At 36.3% G+C, this 20,320-nt stretch overlaps 3 protein-coding genes across 16 annotated transcripts; 2 read left to right on the top strand and 1 right to left on the bottom strand.

The window, feature by feature from the left end:
- Positions 1-42: 42 nt before the first annotated feature.
- Positions 43-2,557, top strand: LOC116776411 (uncharacterized). 9 transcript variants are annotated; one of them, XM_061525345.1, is made up of 7 exons: positions 43-293; positions 738-884; positions 1,150-1,276; positions 1,411-1,478; positions 1,547-1,646; positions 1,859-1,974; positions 2,201-2,557. In XM_061525345.1, exons 2-7 carry the CDS (start codon positions 812-814, stop codon positions 2,443-2,445), a joined length of 729 nt encoding a protein of 242 aa, XP_061381329.1. In that variant the 5' UTR covers positions 43-293; positions 738-811; the 3' UTR covers positions 2,446-2,557. The 9 variants fall into 9 exon arrangements, with proteins under 9 accessions (XP_061381329.1, XP_032525497.1, XP_061381328.1 ...); XM_032669606.2 differs by lacking the exon at positions 43-293 and adding an exon at positions 397-651 and having other exon boundaries at positions 723-884; XM_061525344.1 differs by lacking the exon at positions 43-293 and adding an exon at positions 397-651.
- A 357-nt stretch (positions 2,558-2,914) lies between these two features.
- Positions 2,915-6,136, top strand: LOC116776315 (uncharacterized). Of its 2 annotated transcripts, none has more exons than XR_009753283.1 (6): positions 2,915-3,406; positions 3,860-3,977; positions 4,485-4,610; positions 4,762-5,511; positions 5,844-5,958; positions 6,044-6,136. XR_009753283.1 is itself a non-coding variant. In XM_032669489.2 (6 exons), the coding sequence occupies exons 1-6, from the start codon at positions 3,268-3,270 to the stop codon at positions 6,103-6,105; spliced, it is 1,341 nt and encodes a 446-aa protein (XP_032525380.2). In that variant the 5' UTR covers positions 2,915-3,267; the 3' UTR covers positions 6,106-6,136. The 2 variants fall into 2 exon arrangements, 1 of the variants encoding a protein (XP_032525380.2); XM_032669489.2 differs by having other exon boundaries at positions 5,813-5,958.
- A 1,633-nt stretch (positions 6,137-7,769) lies between these two features.
- LOC116776412 (protein quiver) lies at positions 7,770-18,250 on the bottom strand. 5 transcript variants are annotated; one of them, XM_032669614.2, is made up of 6 exons: positions 18,052-18,246; positions 16,947-17,064; positions 13,043-13,102; positions 12,590-12,637; positions 11,104-11,250; positions 7,770-10,804 (listed from the first exon to the last, which is right to left on the bottom strand). In XM_032669614.2, the coding sequence occupies exons 2-6, from the start codon at positions 16,969-16,971 to the stop codon at positions 10,608-10,610; spliced, it is 477 nt and encodes a 158-aa protein (XP_032525505.1). In that variant the 5' UTR covers positions 16,972-17,064; positions 18,052-18,246; the 3' UTR covers positions 7,770-10,607. The 5 variants fall into 5 exon arrangements, with proteins under 5 accessions (XP_032525505.1, XP_032525504.1, XP_061381428.1 ...); XM_032669613.2 differs by having other exon boundaries at positions 16,947-17,070; XM_061525444.1 differs by lacking the exon at positions 13,043-13,102 and having other exon boundaries at positions 16,947-17,070; positions 18,052-18,250.
- Between the last annotated feature and the right edge of the window lie 2,070 nt (positions 18,251-20,320).

The raw sequence follows: 20,320 nt of genomic DNA on the forward strand, positions 1-20,320 counted from the left end.
ACCTCAAACGTACAGCCGTATGTTTTATTTGAGATAATACGTAAGTCATTGAAAATTTAAAACATCGCAGAACAAGTTGTTTTAGTAAACAAATATGACAATGATGTCTTCTAGGTATTTGTTAGTAATCAACAACTGATTTATTTGAACTGACAAAGTTTAATTCACTTATAAACGAGTGCTGAGGCTCGACGCCTCAACGTCTATATATAGTTGAGTTAAAATTGTTTCTTAATTGTTATTAATTTTATTGCAAACATTTATCGTTATTGGGTTCAATTTTTAATTGCTTGGTACGTATTGATTGCTTTTTTAACGAACTTATTAAAGTTAATTCTGTATTCCATAACACGCGACTTAAATTATGTGTTTTTTTTAGAAACTAAATAATAATTAAAATGTTCAATATTTTATACTTACAAACACTAATATATGCGTTATTTTGCTTAAAAATATTTGTTCGTTATTGCTAAGCATAATTCCTTAATTTTCGCGTTCAATTACACATAATATGTAGGAGTAATTACGTCAACGATTGAATCTATATTAAATTAGATAATATATTCATATAATTATTATTTTTTTCAATACAAAGACATATAAAAGTGGAGTGTAAAATAAGAATGTTATCACAACATTCGAAGGATATCCGTGAGATTCACAAAATATTTAGTTTTTTAGAGTTTCTTTTCTGTTAAATGTTTCATAATATTTGGCTAAAGAAATTGTATTTCTAGGCAGATCGAAAGCGATTTGAATTAGTACAGTTTGGATTTTGGTTGTGGATCTTTAATATTATCAAAAAATTAAAATGCATTTGATAGTCATATCTTTTATGACTTTTTGTTTCGCGTTCCCGCCAATAATAGCCGAAGACGTTAATTGTAAGTACATATTTCTAATAATTTTCATTAAATTTTTTATATTTTTCCATTCATAACTATAAGGAAAATGTTAAAAATGTCTTACTTAATAAAGTAATTATTAACTTTATAATATAAACAAAAATAATTCCTTTCTTAATGTTTTGTTCGTTATAATATTCAATAGGTGTTCTTCTCTTACTATTTTCCCAGTAAAGTAAGTATTATTATTTTGTTATGGCAACACAAGAGTTCTTATTCCTTAATAATATCATTCATGTTTTAGATCAAGCATGTGTGGACAAATATTCTAGAAAAGGTTACCAGCCGTGGCAGGAGTGGTCGGACCACTATACTTGCCACCGCTACCGATGTGAGATAAGAGATGGAAAATATTTCATAGCTGCCGTCGGGTGAGACCGTATAGTCTAAGAGTTGCCACAATTTAAAAACAAATATTTAACTTAACTATGATCTCTTTGACTATAAATACTTTTCAATTCAGTTTCTATTAAAATATAATATAAATTTAATTATAACTACCCAGTTGTCGTAAGCCGAAGATACCCGAGAACGCTCTGGAATGCCACGAATACATCGAAGATGAGAATGTTGGTATGTATCACGAATACGAGTTTGGTTCCTTTCCGTGTGAATCATACCATTTATATTATAACATTCAGAATTCCCGACGTGCTGTGCTCGGTTGAGATGCGTCGTTGAAGTGAACGGCGAGAGGATCGTCCAAACGAGAGGCCAGCCGGGAGAACTCTTCCCTGATAAGTAAGAAAACTTTTATATACACTTTCATTGGTGGTTTACAGTCATATTATTCAATATAGCTGTATCAGCACTTTTATAGTTATGTAGAGACTGCACAATGACAGAAGAGATTAGATTAATCGATTTTGCATTATCAAGAAGCGTTTTGGTCCATTTGAACACAAACAACGTCCAGTTGACTGAGAAGTACAACCAGTCTAACCGCTTTCCAGGCCATGGAAGGGCCAGCAGAACGAACCCAACCCTGTAGTCGGCATGGGCGTCCAGAACACAGGGGAGCCTCAGACACAACCACCCGGCATCTTCAACAGAGGCGCAGGCAAGCCAAGTAATATGTTAGACAGGCAGGAAAACGACACCCAATTATATTTTTATACTTAACGAATCATTATTCTATACTTTTCCGTCTGTTAACATACCTACAAAAAAATTGTGTATGTTTTTAAAGAGAGATTGTTGAATTCCTCCTTAGGAATAGACAGTGCCAGAGCATCGCTTGTGACTAACATACTGAAGTAATATTTCATTAATCTAGCGAACGATATTCCCGACAGCGGATGGCAGCGACATTAGCGGTCGGAGATACGTCGATCCCTATCCCAGTCAGCAGCTCCAGGACTCCCCAAGAAAAAAACGCTCTACTATTTATCCCTTATTCGACAGGGGAGCGCCGCGGGACGCACGTTATCAACCCCACCAAGTCAAAATCCATGGTTATTCACCGGAAAGATATACCTCATATTTCCCTAACAGTGTAAAAGGATTGTCCAACCCTAAATTGCACATCAACATGTCTTAAATATGTACCAGCCTACCATTTGTTATTTTGTATTCATATGTTACACAATGCAAATGTTATTGTTTCATATTGCTTACTTCATATTAAAATAATACTAACTTGTTAACATTAATCAATTGTTTTCTTAAAACCAGAGAAAATGGTAACATTACATAATACCTAAAACAAATTCATAAACAGAAATCAGGGCCTAAAGCCAAGCCACAAGCCAAAGATGTTATCTATTTAAACCCGGTATCAAAGTATGTTATAATTTTTATGCTCATACTATGCCTATAGTAAAACTATAAACATACAAAAAGTATGCTTACCTATAGTAATACAATAGCAATGTACAATAAGTCGGTTTAAAATAATCATTTTATTTTTAATTAAGCTATTGATTAAATTCCTTGCATCTAACACGGAGTAATAGCTGACAAATTGTTAAACTAATTTAGACAGTGACGTTTCACAATCTGCCTTGTTGACATTTGTATTGTAGATAGTTGATAGCTTAATGTGATTGTGTGGGAGAACAGGAAAAACAAGGAAACTTAAGTGGAGATTTACATATAAACTTTTTATTATATAGTTCGAGGTTTATACTAATTCATATATAGTATCTCATTGAAAATGAATATTATCTCTGCCTTTAGACTGAGAAAACTCAAAATGTTACCTATACACTGAAATAGGAAGTCGTGTCGGAAATGTAAATATTTAGAAACTCAAACGATAAAAACAAGTGCAATAACTCAACAAAAGTGAATTGTGTGACACAAAAATCAACCCAATTAATATGGTCATAGTGATTTCCATAAGATTGTAACAAATGTGACAATGGAGCCAGAAAAACCATTTGCCTGTACCCTACCGGACTGTGGCATGACTTTTACAAACGAGGATCACCTCCATGTACACACCAAGAAGCACGACATGGTGCTGCAGCTGGGCATGGAGCAAAAGGTGGCATTTGTTGGTGAGAAAATTATAACAATAAGATATACACAGATAAAGATAACAACACACCCACAGTAATCGTTTTATTGGTTAACAACGATTAGTTCTTGCATAGTTCCTGTATAGACTTGTGGTATAGTATTTTTTTCCCCATCTTATATGGTGTTTAGTCATCATTGATAAATGAGTTCCAATATGGCTTACACTGAGTTATCTGTGGGATGTTCATTATTTTTGAGCATTATGAATGAAGAGCATTCAAATGAAATTAAAACTGTACATATTGATCCATCTAACGACTGCTTTGATAATAGACTAAGTAAGTCGGACACATGGATGCCAGGACAGTGTTATTCCTATGATAAGGGTATATTTATATAATATATATTTTATTCAACTACTTCTTGAAATATTTCATTTTATTTGTGAAAACAGTCAGGCTTGTAGATGTTAATTAGATTTTCAACATCAGCTGATCAAACCCCAACACCCACGAGATTCATCAGGAACTGTGAAGAGGTGGGCCTGTTCCAGGATCTACAGAATGTCAATCCATTCGATGAGGGCTTCAAGAGAGCTATGGAGACTAAGTAAGTATAAATAATGTTATCATTCAAGATATCTTTGTGTAGATTATTTTTGACACTTATCATTCTCCGAGACTACTAGCTACTTGGAACTAAAACACTTTGCATCCTTGCCCAAACTTAATTCTATAGTAATTGTTTTATATTCTGGAGAAGTAGTCTAGACTCTTGAGTCTAGACTAATAGATGCTACTGAATATTGAATCAATAGAAAAATACAGAAGTGTCAATGAAAACATGTTGTGTTATGTATTATGTTAGTAGGACAGTAGACAGTATATTTATATTGAACCAATACAGATAAAGCTCGCTTCAACGCCAGTACAAAACTGATATTTAATAGTATTTAAAGTCGCAAGCGGTAACACAGGTCCTGTGTTGTCATCGTTACTGATAATTCTAAGTTATAAAGTTAACGAAAGCTTCCTACACGACACTCAGTTCACAGAATTCAAAACACACCTGTGAAAGATAGATGCAAATTAGTAAAGTGTGATTACGCACCATCAGACATTCCTTGTCCTTGGAGACGAGTGCCATGGACGATGTTCTTCACACGCCACACCTGGTGCTGCCGCTGGAGGCCGGGGACTGCGCCCTCTACACCAACAACCAGCGAAACATCACTATCAGTCGGTGAGGAAATTATTATACGAACTTGGGTTCAATAACTGAATAGTGTCTTCGGAACCTTCTAAAAGTTTAGCCATTAAGTGTCATTGTTTTCACAAACATTCGTTGAGACTAATGTCAGAATATTTTCTCATATACTCATTAAAAAATGTAGATCCTCGAGTGACGAGTCCGGAGCTGTCAAAGAATACGAAACAACAACTATATCAAAACTAACGAATGAAGTGACGACTATAAGTAGAGTCGTAGGAAAAGACGTTCTGGACAGAGTCACGACCACCGATGACGTCATAGTGAGACACGAGGAGACCGCGAGGAAAGACGGCTTCAACGAAACATCCGTCTCTTACACGAACAACGTGATAAAAATACACAGCAACGTGGAGATAAGAAAGGACGGGCACATAGACAAGACGCACGAAGCGAAGGACGGGAAGATGGAGAAAATACCGCCCATCATGAGCCAGAAGTCATTAGACTTTGTTGTGGACAGTTTGAATACAGAAGAGAAGAACATGAAACGGGCCAAGAAGGACAAAGACACAGAGGATTACGAAGTCATCATAAAACTACCCAACGGGAAACATGTTAGAATGAAAACGGTAGAGGAATGCGAACAGAACGCCAAGGAGAAGCTGAGCAGTGTCATAAGGAACAGAGCCAAGACACCGAACGTCGTGCCTCTCACGGCTGGGACGCTGATACCGGTCACCATAGTGAGTCCGCCCCTCGCACACAACCACATACCGAAAATACCGATCGTACCCATCACTAACGTCAAGACCAATTACAAGCGAGTCAAGAGAAAAGTCGGCGACAAAGACGAGGCGAGGAGCGACCGGGGACCGGACGACAAAATAAAACAAGGACTCGAGAGTCGGAGCGCCGCCTCCAAGAGATACAGGTACGAGGGGAGCTGGGAGGTACGGGGTCAGAGGCCGCTGGGCAGATAGGAGGCGATTTATAACAAGCTGCCTAGGCTGAGAACATTAAACAGTTTTAATGGCTAAGTTCACAAGGAGAGTCTGTTTTCTATAAAAAAAATTAATTAAAAAATATTCTATTTATCAGATCTTAGTACAAAATAATGTTTAGAGTTACAAATGTTTTCTAATAATTCAATATATACAAGTCTCAGTATTGATCGTAAATGAGAGTAGTATCGGTTCCGGAGCGGCTCCTTGAGGGACACTAACATATTTCAGAGAGAGATTAAAACAGAGTATGCATCAGCAGAGCGTAGAGATGCAGCAGCTGAGGGAGAGCAACTCCCGCCTGGCAGCAGAACGAGCTGTGCTGCAACACGCCCTGCTGCAACACCTCAGGACCTGCCCCGTGGGACAAGACTTGAGTATGACGTCATTCTTATCTAGTATTTCCCCACTCTCATTCTCTGTCTCTCTCTCTCTCATGCTATCCGTCTCTCTCTGTTCCAGGGAACGTGCAGGAGAAGCTACAGAACGCCAGCCAGTTTGTAAAGGACGTCAATAACGGATAGCACTTTAATAAAAAATCGTCCGCTGTTTACATTTGGTAGTTTTATTTAATGTACATCTGTTACCTCAAACATTCACTTTAAATTATTTGATGAAGACGACGAGCGACGCTTCATTTAATTTATTTTTACTTGAATGACAAAATTTAGATCCTTATAATATATCTCAGGTGGTCTCCGAGACCAGCGCGTCCCTCCGGGTGACGTTATAACCTAGTTCCTCATTCGTACAAATGACCTCAACGTGGAGAGACACGCCGGGCCATTATAATGATTGTATTTAAATTAATAATCTGGTTCCTAATTAACACGAGCACTTTCACAATCTGATCTGAAGTATTGATAACTATAACGTAGATATTGATAAAAAGATTATCTTATCAATAGGATATTATTAGCAGAGCTTCATTGCCAGTTATCGTAATGAGATGTGAATCATCGCAACCTCCGTGTGGACACTCTTATGAATTGATTCAATAAACAAGTATTAGTGAGTGTGGAATTAAGGGGAAACTAAAAAATGAGAATATTTTTAACTTAGGAGTTACTTATGTAAATTTCGGTGTTAGAATCCTAGTGTGGTTTTAAAGAGCATGACGTCCAGCATAATTGACGTCACCAATGTCTTTCTTCTCGGTTGTCGTCAGGCTCTCAGGGTATTGAAAGTAACCTCGTAGATGGTTTGAGGAATCCTTTATTTCGGAGAGGTCCAGCAAACGGCTCGAGCGAGACTGTCATTAATCTGCACCCTCCCCTCTATTTATACCAACCGACACTCATAGTAGATTTACACTCGCGTACGAGTCGCGAGACGAACCACGAGCCGAAGCACAAGGTGAGTGTGTAAATAGTCTCTCGCGGCTCGCCTCGCGTCTTGTTTCGCGCCTCGCAGCGCTCGCGTCCGGAGGTACGAGTTGTGATACGAGCCGAAGCATAAGACGAGGTACGAGGCGAGACTATAAATGTAGTATCATAGTTGGGACTGCTCTTGCACGGGTGACTACGCAGGATATTATGCGGGTGACACCTGATAGTTTCAACTACCCGCAATTATTGATTATTCAAATAATAGGAATTGCACCGATACGGCCGTCCTGACGAGTGGTGCTCGCTTTGCACCATCCTGATAAGCAAATTAATTTGTTTTTTAATTAAAATTTTCATAAAATTTTAGTTTTTGTCCGTGAACTAATGTGCATAATATTTTTAGGTCATGTCACGCACGATAAAGTTGAAACGAACAGAGATTATAGTCTGAATATAGCGTAAAAATAACCAGCAGAAAATATACATTTTTTAAGAGTACGCAAACACAAATATTTTAAAGTTAAAGAATTTATCAAACATACATCGTGAGCCAGTCTGGACCTTAAAGGGAGGATGTGATACAATGCCTTCATTGAGGTTACATACTGAGATTACATTCGCCAATGGAGGCCCTGATAATGATCTGTGACTAAGATGTAGAAGTTTTCCACCGAGCAGTAGATTTTCGAGAGTAAACCCATGGGTGCATTGCAGTTTTTAATTGAATACTTCCCTTACGTTGGCCTCTCAACTTTAGCGAGACCTGTCATATCCCCCCAGGCGTTATTCTGATACCTGGGGTATAATAAGAACTTTTGTCGTAGCTATTTCAGGGGTACTTTGGATGAAATAAAACAACATTTGTAACAATATCTATAAATATGGCACTTTAATAATATAAATAAACTTTTTGTCGTTAGACGTCACCTTAGCAAATTATAAAGAGCGAGTTCCGAGTTTACTTCCATAGATGGCGTCGTAAATAATCGGCTCCGACACGATTTATCTACAGACTATAAACAGTAAATCCACTTTGTATATAGATTAAACATCTGTTTCTTATTAATTACTTTCGGATATGTATTTGCTAAAGCGACGGTGTATGGCTGAAGCTGTAGTGATATAAAAATAATACTGCACAGTTTTTATTGTCAGCAATAGCTTTTTAATATGCTTTTACACGAGAGTCCGTACCGTTAGAGATAATGAATATATAACATCCTTCCGACTCACTGCACCGACAACCATCAAAGATCAAGAGTTCAAAGTCGCGACAAACGGTCGTTGGACATATTTTGACTTCATATTCAAGACTTCTATAGAACATTAAGTGTGACTAAGTTTCTTTACGACTTTTACAATTTAATATATCATTTTTATTCTAAAACAAATGTAAATCATATGAATCCAGTATTAATATAACGATATTATAAATTAATTCAACAAATTAATCACAAACAATTCTGATATATATAATAAATGACATATATACAACACATGCGTCATGTATATGTCATTTATCATTACAAAAGACCGATGTAACATGAGGAAACATACACAGACAGGTCACACTGTGTTTTGCGTGTTTGCTGAATTTACGAAAATATTCACGATTAAAATGAAAACAATTAGTGATTAGTATCGTATATAAGTTTCGTTTATTTCTTTCAATGAAATAAATACTTAGGTGAATATATTTCGTAGTTCCAGAAAGTTTATTATCTACGTACTGGTTAGAAGCGTCTAGCTGTGTTAGTGCAGAATACTTTACATTAAATATTTAACAATACAAACTGCAATATTCCATGCTCTTACAAGAATACCATACTTATAAAACGTCCCCGCACGAGCCCCGGCCGCGCGGAGACATGCCTCTTACTATAGCCTACTAATAGATTTTAAAAATTTAAAAGAGCTATATCCTTCTATGCGTGATATGCGAAGAGTGAACAGTATCATTAAGAAGGAATTTGATTTTACAAATAAATTCCCTCCATACATAGCGTTCTTAGATTAGAAGCGAAAAAAACTTAACATTACAGAATGAATTCACATATTAAATTACAATTATTAATAATAATAATGTTAAAACTAATTAAAACCATGAGCAATGAGTTCACACCCGTTGAACATACCGTGTGTATAGTCTTTATATAATGTTATGTCGTTATCTGTGCATCTTAGGAAGTGTCAAATGTCAGTTAGGTTGTGACTTTGACGTTTGAAGCCCAACTACGGTGCAGTTCATGCTGGAATCGTTTTCATAACAGTCCTCGCAAAATGAAACATGCGATGATTACAAATAATGTCTATATAGATACAGTCCTAGCTATAACTAAGCTAACTTGCTCGGGAAGATATAGTTTTGTAATATATTGTCTATGTACATAACCATAGGACCGTAGAATGATTGCGAATGTGTTTAGTGTGACTGGTGACATTGTATCGGCGAGTGGGTTTCAGCAATCATTCTACGCCCAATACAAATAACATGAGAAGATTTCAAACTGGCGAGCGGCTGACTTCACAAGGCAAGGCGTCGAGAGGTCGATAAAGATGTATCGATAGATACGAATCGGTAAATTTAGCATTGAATAAAATTATAATAGTCACCGTAAGAGGAAAAGTACATTAATTTACTCTATCTATATATAAAAACTGATATTTTTATTAATAATGATTAAATTTATTTGGTGTTTATTTACCTAATTCAATATTTGAACTCTATATATATATCTCATATCGCTTCCTAGATCTAGCATTTTATAACTATCAAAACTATTTCACAGAATACGTCTGTCTTTATGTACTATATCATTGCCTCCAGGAATCGTTGGAACTCAACCTAGTATCGATCTATTATTATACTAATAATTGTATAAATATTATATTTTGTACTCTCTGAGGTACAAGACGCGGAAAAATATTATATATAATATATTCTCACTCGTTTCTGCAACATTGTTCGTAATAATAAGGTAACCAGTAAGGATGTCGGTTGGCGTAGGACAAGATCGGCGATCGACCCGCGATGGAGGAAGACAAGTAGCAACGTACTATTGTTTGACTCGGTTTGAGATGTGGGGTCGTATTCTTACTCAATAAAACTCGACACAATATATATAAGTTAGAAGATCATAATGATATATATTTTGTAACTCCTTAAGGTCCAGAGCAGCCTCGGCGATCCTGTGTGCCGAGGCGGGACTCGCTAGTCGAGGTCAGTGCTACACGTCTAGAGAGTGCATCTATGAGCAATCTTTGGTCGGAGATTGGACCGGAAGCGGTCATGCTAACCGGAGCGAGCATTACCGGTATCGAGGACTAGCCGCTGACATCTGGCTCGATAGAGTAACGGCTTAGAACGATACGTCGGAGTTTGGGTTCAGAGAACCAGCTGCTGAAAGAAAGAGAAGAGGAGAGGAGAGCCGACGGTGAGCTGACTGTGAGCTGAGCGAATCTTAGACTGCGTGAAAACTAAGCACCTTCCAAACTATGACTACGCTACGATTGGACGAAGAAGAATTAAACTAGTTCTGCGCCGCGTCGCGCCTCGATCGATATATTTCGACTCATGCCATCCAGCTGTTCATGCGCGCATCAAAACACAAACCGAACCGTCTCCGGCCGGTCCTCGGGAGCCACTCGCACGCATGTTAGTATCGATCGACGGCCGCCACTAGTTCTAGCGTCCTACTTCACCTGCAACATGCACATGCTAACAAGACCAGTGCTAGCGCCAGTGTGACGTCGACCCGAGAGGCGGCGTTGCACATATCCTCCTCACAGAAACACATGTGACCAGTGCCTGTACTTTCCATCATGCAAACATGATCCACCATGAACAGGTTGATCTGCAGCTGGGAGGTGCAGGTGCGGCGGACGACCTCGTATGCTGGAAACCAACAGCGCACATTACACAGCGAATGTACATGGTGTAGGGTAGATCGGTAGTTAATAGTAAGTAATGTTTTTCAGAATTAGTGTTTTGACTTCACAGGAATCTGTGGCGAGATGTAATCTTACAGGACGTAGGATGTTGAAGAATGTTAAAGGGCTCGTGTCTGTCATAACAATAGTACCCGGAGTAATATTATGTGAATGTTTTAGGAGGGTAGGTAGACGTCGCTGGACATGTCGTTTGTGTGTATGTTTATCTCGTGTCTCTCCCTCTGTCATCGTGTCGGTACTCACGGCTCTTGGAGTATCGCACCATCTTGACGCAGCATCCGTTACAGGTCTGTAGCGGAGGCTGGTCTCTGGGGAGCGCGGTGTAGTTGAAGGGGTCCTTACAGCGGCTGTCCGTCCAGCTGTCACACTCGTAACAGTATATAGTCCGAGCTGAGGAAGTAGTCTGTATTAATACGAGGTTCCTATACAGTGACGCACTCGCTGCTGCTGTGTCTGACAACCGAGTAGCGAAGACGTTCCTCGTTTGAAAATATTTCATACAAAAATGGTATTTCATCGAGGTGATAGCAAGAGAAGCCGAGTGGTTTGTTATCGGTAGATGTTAACTCGAAGCAATGAACAGCTGACAGTCGAATTCAAATGCAAATAGGAAATATAGTAACGCTTCGTCCTTTGTCGATAAAAAAAATTCATTACACATTTCCTATTTGAATTGTAATTCAAGCTAGTTTTTAATTATAGTTCTGTTTCTATCGATAATTTTCAATCACATCACTATTTTGTCGCAATTTTGTATTCAAATTTGTTATAATGTTTAAAGCGGATTCTATAACAAGCGAGGAAGCCTCGGAAGCAAATACGAAAGCATTAAATAGTGTAGGACATCACACAAACATAATAGGGGCCGGCGTGACATGTGTTCAGCGAGTCTCGTGAGGCCATAACATTCACAACATATTTCTAAGGGAACAACACAATGTGAAGCGTGGAAGCGGTTCTGAAATGCCTGATTACTGTTTATTATGCATGACCTTCTGAACTAGATTTCTCGGCGCGCTGTACATTATGTGGCCAATAAGAGTCTACCTTATGCATGCAAGCCCTGACCGACCTGGTCGCTGGTCACGCGAACTAACACTTCGCGGTATTTATGACAGATTTTGCATTTTTAAATTACTTTAATGCAAAAGTTTTGTATAATGTTATAATGAAGCGTTTCTTTCAATACGGGGATTTTTTAACGTAAATAAAAAAAATATGTATAGTGTGAGTGTGCAAGTTAAAACAAGTAGTGCATTGTATGTACCACAGGTTTGTGTTGTTACTACATACTGAGAGTGAACCGTTTTCATTCTTAGATTATAGACAACATAGGCTATTGAGTGTGAGACGGTAAACGCTCCGTGTGTAGTGTGGACATGTGTTAAGCGTACAGTTCCAACAAGGTAATAGCATAAGCCTATTAGGAGACGCGTGTTTCGAGTTATTTCCTACTATATAGGGTCCCTATATAACATCTTTGATAAGTCTTCGGAATGCGTTATGTATATTAAATTGAAAGGCTTCGTTGCGGGCGAGCGATGCTTCATGACCGTCGGGGCTGTGTGTGTTATGAGTATGGGTAAATGTTGTTCTGACACAGATACAAAGCTCTCGGTAACCTGCCCGGTCTACAGCAGGACTCATGACAGTGAAATGGTTTGTCGAAGCTCGACCTAACGCTATGGTGAAGCATTGTGGCTTAGGATTTACTTCGAAATGTACTCACTTTGGCATTCCGAGTGTACAAGAGGACTGAGACTTAGTGTCCACAACGCTGAAAATCCATGCTTTAATTAGTAAATAAAACTGAACACAAAACAACGGAAGAGAAAACAGAGCTACGGGCTACGGAAGAAACACGCCCGGGAATAACTGACCTGCACCAGCCGGGAGGTGAAATGCTACCAGGAAAAGTATTAGGCCGATACGAGGTCAGTTATTACCGGGACAGTGATCGAGTACAGTCGGTGACACGTCGTGTCGTGTCGAGGGTTGTAGGACATGCAATACTCATTCACTTGAACAGTTAACACAGTACTAACACCTAGACAAAAACAACACTAAGTAATATCGATATCGATGTTCTATGTACACGTCACATCGCCATCATCGATATCGATATTCGTTGACAACACAACATGTCGACAGCTAACGCGGACGCACAACTAGACTGCTTTACCAGTTCGTATGCACGAGTTGGCTTTTACTTGCTCCACTCCGAACCAGGACATGAGGAGAACTGAAAAATAATTTAAATTTATATTAATATATATATACATCATAGTTTTTCCCGCGGCTTTGTTCGCGTCGTATTCGATATAAGGCTCAGAGATAGCTACAGTTCAGCCTACATCTATAGTAAGTGTCGCGTGACTGGATACACGATACAACTGATACGTCATGATAACTACAGGGAAGTCCGGCATAACTTATAGCTTATATCCTATCCTGTTGTTTAAGCTACACCACAGTAAAGTTTCATCTAAATCGGTGGATCAGTTTTTTGGTTAAGGAGCAACAAACGTCTATATGTGCACAAACTTTCACGGTTGTAATATAAGTAGGGTGTAGTGTATTGTGCGAGTGTTATGATGAGGGGAGGCGATGTGGTGGAACTTGTATTCGGATGGTTTTATACAGAATGTAATCCAACGTCTCTGATTGTACTGGTGGGAGGGTGGACCAAGTTTTGTGGTGACATTAACAGTATGCATGCCACGAGTCTGGTCGCCACAATATATACGGAGATCAGAAAGATTTTCATTCATATATCCTGTAACAGCATAGTATTTAATGTAGGTTAATGATTGGAGGGCGAATACGATGCCTATGTAGATGGCGATGGAACCTCGTGGTAAGCAGACTGAACCCGGTGCAGAGACCGTAATCATGAAGACTTTACTATACTGCCTGCTGATGATGAGTGACATACTTTTAGCTCCAAACCTTCAATAAAACTTCTGTGAGGAGATTATTCTGATATTATTTTATTTACATTACAAAGACACCTATAATATTTATAAAAGTTTATCGTTGTAGAAATCTTAACATGCGTGTTTTATGAGTGAAATAAAGGAAGTTCGATCAAACAAACTGTTGAGGAATTTGGACAATTGTTTTTTTTACGTATGTATAATTAACTAATGGGGGACAACGATAAAACCCCTGTGACTTTATGAAGATGTCTTGGAAAATATCATGCATAAGACGTGGGCAGAGTCACTTCTAAAAGCGGGTAGTTCATAATGTCATAAGAGTATTTTTTATATCAGATGACACTTGTAATATTTAGCTCATCTTTTTTATCTCAATAGATGAAGCATACTAACACCACATTTGTGTTTTACATGTAATCACAATTAAAAAAAACTTAGTCTAATCGGAAGTTCAACGAGTATTTGTTCTTATCGAATAATCAACAACTGAATCCCACCAGTTCGTTTACAACAAGCACATGTTGTCATTTAATTTTGAATATTTAAAATTAATACCGTTAGCAAAAACCAAGCACATTTGATTAGCATTAGAGAGATTCGTATTAAATGCGTTTTCACTATTCAATCTTACAAACCAAAAAAAATGACGGGAAAACAAACTTCATTGAACGCAAAATACCTATTCTTTCTTTCTCTTCTTAATAATTATGACCATAATATTGTAATATAATGTAAGATTATCTGTAATATTCTGTTATGGAATATTTATCACAGTAGGTAGATAGAAAAACCTAATAGGACACTAACCACAAGTTCACTAACCACAGGTTACACTACATACGAACCGTTTCCCCGTTTCTCATACAATAATGTATGTTAATATTATAATGTGCAAAGATTTTTTAATGGAAAATTTTTATTACCCGTGTGTAGTAACGATGCGATTTATCGCAACTTCACTGTCTTTGAAGTGCACATTAAAATATTGTTATGTATATTTAAATGTAATAAAATTTATTTCCAGATCATATATTAAATAATCGTATAATTTTTTATCTATTTCTAACAGCGCGTCCACCGCCACTGAAGTTATGAACGCATATAGCGCCAATAGATTTAGTGTTGGCGAGCCGTCATATCGATAAATTAATTTAGTCTCGACATTATTATAAAGGTAAGTGTTCATATTAGTTTTATTCCAGAACATAATTAATTACTTGTATTTTAAATTATAAAGTTGTGATATTCAATCGATGATTTAATTTTTATGTAATGAAGTAAACAATTATTCTCATTAAACGCCTCTAGCTTCCTTTGACTCGAGATGAACAGCTCTAATTTGTAGATCAATTAGAATCTCATATCTATGTATATCGTTGACAAATTATTTTGAATTCTTTGCAAATCATAACAAATTTTCATTCTACAAAGTTTTCACTACATACGACGCGTCCCGTTTTTCATTCAATAACCCACATTATTACTATAATGTGCGTATTTATGATAAACGCTCCGTGTGCAGTGTGAAGATTAAACTGGTGGTAAGCGTAGAAATGTGATACGTGGAGTGTGTCTGTAACGCAGTTAACGTAGTGCGTCATCAACATAATATAACGCTCCATTAATCAAAGGAATATAAAATTGTTACATTTACAGAGAATTACAAGTTTTTATTATTGTTGAAACATAACCCGCTTCTGTTTAATGATCTCAGCGTTCACTGCTCGTGTGATGCAGGACTGGGATGAAATAACGGCGGTGATCTTGACTTGGATGTAAAATAAGATATTAGGCATTATTTTATTACTTAAGAAACAGGGAAATGAAACACCGGTGAGGTCTCGCGAGATGTCGTTTCATCGATGGGGTAAAATAGTGAATTTGTATATCCTAGAATTCGTTTGAATGTAAATATTAATACACCACCTTAACACAGACATTTACTTTGAAATTTTTCACTAAAATAATGAAGTCAAAACAAGTGCGATAGAAGACTCTCGTTGACCTCTAGGACTGACCTTTGATATGAGATAAATAATGACCATCTAAAGACAATTCACTTTGTACTGAATTTAAAAAAGATCGTTCCATATTACTTGGTCATTCCAAGCCACCCTTTACACTGAAGTGGGACGGTGTGGTGCCTTACAATCTACATTAATCGTCTGAGAGTAACAAAATGTTTTGATGGACCTTTGACGAAGATTTTAACGGAAAGAGAATTTATTATCATGTCTTACAATAATATTGATATTGCAATGGTCGTGTGATGTTATTGAAATGACCTTAATATCATTTAGGACACGATAGAGGAAATATGTATAATATGGAGTAAATTATATTATTGGATTAATAAATGAGTGACATTTTAGAAAATGTCTCCAGCGAGAGGCCTCGAATCTGAACATTTCCTGCTACGACATACATAATGTTGGAGGAATGCCAAATGCTACGAGAACGACTCACATCTGCAATAACTTCACTTTTGCTCCACATCACCCTCGCATCGTCTCGGAGTAGAGACATCATGTCCCAGAAAATGATATTAGATAAAAAATCTTTGTTATGACAATTATCTTTTACCTCATTCGTATAACGTGGTTAAGATTGTGCGCAAAAAAACTCAACGTTTGCTATTAATAAATAATGTTGCGATGAAGAAGAAACTTTATATATTTTCTATTGTAGTGTGAGCAAGTATTGTATCGTTATGTTTGTAGCTTCCTGAATGTAGCTCAGAACAGTTTGTATGGAATAATCAAGATCAACACTACAGGCGTAACCTCACTGATACATTAAAGTCACTTAGGACATAGTTTGCATAAATAATTAATTAAATAATTGAAAAGGGAATGATTTAGAAACCGTTTTAGAATATTTTATAAACATGGAGGACGTGATTAATATATACGTTCCTTTAGCTACACTAACACGCAAATAAAAAACGACTAAAACGAAATCAAAACAATTATTCAAACATAAAACGTAGCGTGTCAAGAAATACTAAACGACACATAGAAAAATAATTTCAACAAACACGACACTAAAATGATCGCGACACAAATATTCATAAAAAACAATATAATAAATAGGAATAAAAAAAAATATTGGAACATATATTGAGGTGTAGAGGAGTTGGTTAATCACCTGGAACGGGAAATATCCAACGCATTTTCGTCTGTTCTCCGTCAGTCTCCGTCTGGTGTCTCTGGTCGTCCTCACGGCCGCTGGTCCATCCTCGACTATCTAATACATCCTACTCAGCCTGTAACTTTAGTTCTACACAATTAGCGATCTCACGGATACGTATTTGTTACATATGGAAACTTGTTATAAATTCATTTATTTCACCTTGCATGCATTTATAATTTTATGTATACTATTTTTTTATGTATCCACGGCTTTACTTAAATTTTATATTTTATTATCAATAATTCACCAACGATTTTATATTACGTTTCATTTTTCTAATTTATTCTTTGCGTAATTATGTGTGTTGTATTGAGTAATCTTTTTTTGAGTAATATCTAAATATATTTAAAAATTTTGATATGGATATTAATATATATTTTTTAAGACAAACTAATTAAAAAGTCACAAAATATTTCGATAAAATTGTTGAATTGGCCATCACTATTTATAATTATTATTATCTGTATGGCGGGAAGGCATTAGTTCATAGTTGGTCATGGTGTTGATTCAAATATAGATGTCACGTTACGTTTGATGCGTCTATATTAAAACTTTGATTCGGAATAAATATTAAATTATTTTAATTACATATTAAAATGTAGTATTTTCTATTCGTATTCTTAATATTATTATTAATTTCAAACGTTCTTTAATACGTTCACGTAGTTTCGATCATTTATTTTGAGTCATATTCGGCGCTGGTGCGAGATCTGTCATTAAAATTATTTCTTATAATAACGTATAATTTATTTTAATTATTATTTGTTATTAAACTTTATATATTTGTTGTAATGTTCCGTCTACATTTATCGTTAAAGCGACTGACACTGGCGATGCGCGGGCATTATTGATTTTAGAGGCCTGTCGACCCATGCGAGTATTGTTTACTACGTTATAATTAAAAAAATATAACAATTATTTAACAAAATGAATAATATTATTCAGATTTAACTTAATTAATGTTAATTCTGTATTACTTATGTCATCTCAGTTACACGGACCGTATGTAATTTCAATAAATACGACAATAAGTTTTATTTAACCGTTATATAAATCTTACCCTAGGTTCATTTTACAGCGACGCCAACACACTATCTACTTATATTAACACCGACTGTTATAAACACACTGACATATTTTAATTGTATATTTATGTATATATATAATTTATTTTCTCATAATCTTCCGTTCCTATTTGGTTTGTACATTTTTTGGAGGATGTTACCTCACGACCGCGTTAAACACACTGGCTCAGTGTTGACACTCCTACACAAGATTCTCCCACTTTATTACGTAAATAGAAATGGGATTTTTTTAAATGTGTCATTTATTAATATACCAATTCGTTTGATTTACACTATTTCATTATAGTTAGCGTTCTAAATTATTTAGATTAATCCAGTTTTTTTATAATCGCATAACGGCTGGAATAAATTTTAAAATAGAAATTCGTTGACCAACCAACACCAAATTTTTGATATATTTTTGTGGTACCAGTTCCTTTAAATTACCTATTGTTGGCCGTCACGTACAATTTCTTTCAGTGAATAATATTTCCCGATTTTTCTTTAATGTCAAGTCAACTGTAACTGGCAACTTCCCTCTGCGTCATGCTGCTATGCGGCAAGTTATAATTTATAGGCATGCCATTTCTAACATACTACAGGCCTTCTGTTGTCATGACACAGTATAATACAATTATGTTAATTCACATACGTCAAGAATTAAAAGATTTTCTTTTAATTGTTTTATAAGTTAACACAACACAGGGTTAAGTTAGGCTGTAACCAAGAAAACATAAAGTATATATTATCTTATAAAAACAAACGATTCAATATTTACAATTCTAACTATAGTTTAAAGTCTAGTAAAGGGTTAATTTAATTAATAATAATTATTACTGTATCAGCTCTTTATTAAACGGCTTAGAATAATTAGCAGTCATACGCTAGACTGTCTTAGAGGTGCTCCTGGCACAGGTAAAGTCAGGATAGGATGTTACATTCCACATAACGAAAGGTGTTTTATTCAGTAGACGAAGATATATGAAGTAAGAAAAACTTTCAAACCGAAGTTACAGTTTTTTAATTTACTTCTCAATTATTCTATTATTAATATAGAACAAAATATTCGTTACGTATTTTAAAAGAATTATTGAATTTATAAATTATCATTCTTATTACATATTTATATATTTTTTGTCTTATAGGTCGATCCTATTCGATATTTTATTTTCATTGTAATACCTATTTCGTTTTATATGTAACTAATAAACTAAAATCTATTTTATGTAAGATTTTATCTTTTCTTACAACAATAAACCATTTTAATGAGACGTTTTACTGTCCGCGTGTGTGTTGTGTGTAATAATATTGACACAAATGACTTTCGGTCGTTGGAAGAGTATTTTTAAAAACAAACTATGAATTGTTTTCGTCTGAAGATTAAAAATTAATGTTATTTACATTCAACTAGTTGAAAACATGTTCCTGTTACAATAGATATTAATATTCCTTTAATATACATATATGGAACTAATGAGGCGGCGCAGAATCGCTGAACTCGTGATGAAGTCAGGCATAGTTGGAGTGTCCCTGAATGACATCATCAGAACAGTTGACACCTGTAGTGGCACTGGAACAATCAGCCGGCACGAGGCAGGTTCACAGGCTTGAAGTGGCAAAGAAAGTCATTACGTACGTAAGTCAGTACGTGCAGTACCTACTTATATACTATAACGCCTTACGGTAACATCGAAAAATGAAGCGAAATTGGGTCTCTTGCCCAAGAGACGGCCGGAGACCTTCGTGGATATGTCCAGAGGGATGAATGGTCGCAGCATATGAGTCAGGGCAACGTGATGATCAGACGACGCGGCCTCGGCTGGATGATGATAATGATTTAAATTAATTTTAGTTACGATTGGACGATGCTAAAGATCAAGTTTAAGTGAAAACCGAGAAATGGCAAGAAACCCTTTGGCGTATCTACTCTGGGCTTGGTGCGACTAATGTTACAATTGTTGTTAAACAGAATGATGAAAGGAATGTAATCTCCGGATTCATATTAAAGAGCTACACTCGTAATGAACTAGTATATTATTTCGTCGTGATGGTATCTCGTCATATTGTACACTGTGAGCATTCTTCCCATTGTCTGCGGATGTTTCCTAAAAAGCGGTCTCGTATTCGCTTCTGTTTATTTTAGGGTTCCGTAACCCAAAAAAAATGGAACCTCACACACCGCTGTTCGCCGATTGGCAGATTTATTCTATGAGTCTCGTGTACAGATCAAACTGTGTAGACTGGGGATCCTTGTTTATTGTGTAT

This window comes from Danaus plexippus, chromosome 28 (assembly GCF_018135715.1).
Source record: "Danaus plexippus chromosome 28, MEX_DaPlex, whole genome shotgun sequence".
Classification (NCBI taxonomy): domain Eukaryota; kingdom Metazoa; phylum Arthropoda; class Insecta; order Lepidoptera; family Nymphalidae; genus Danaus; species Danaus plexippus.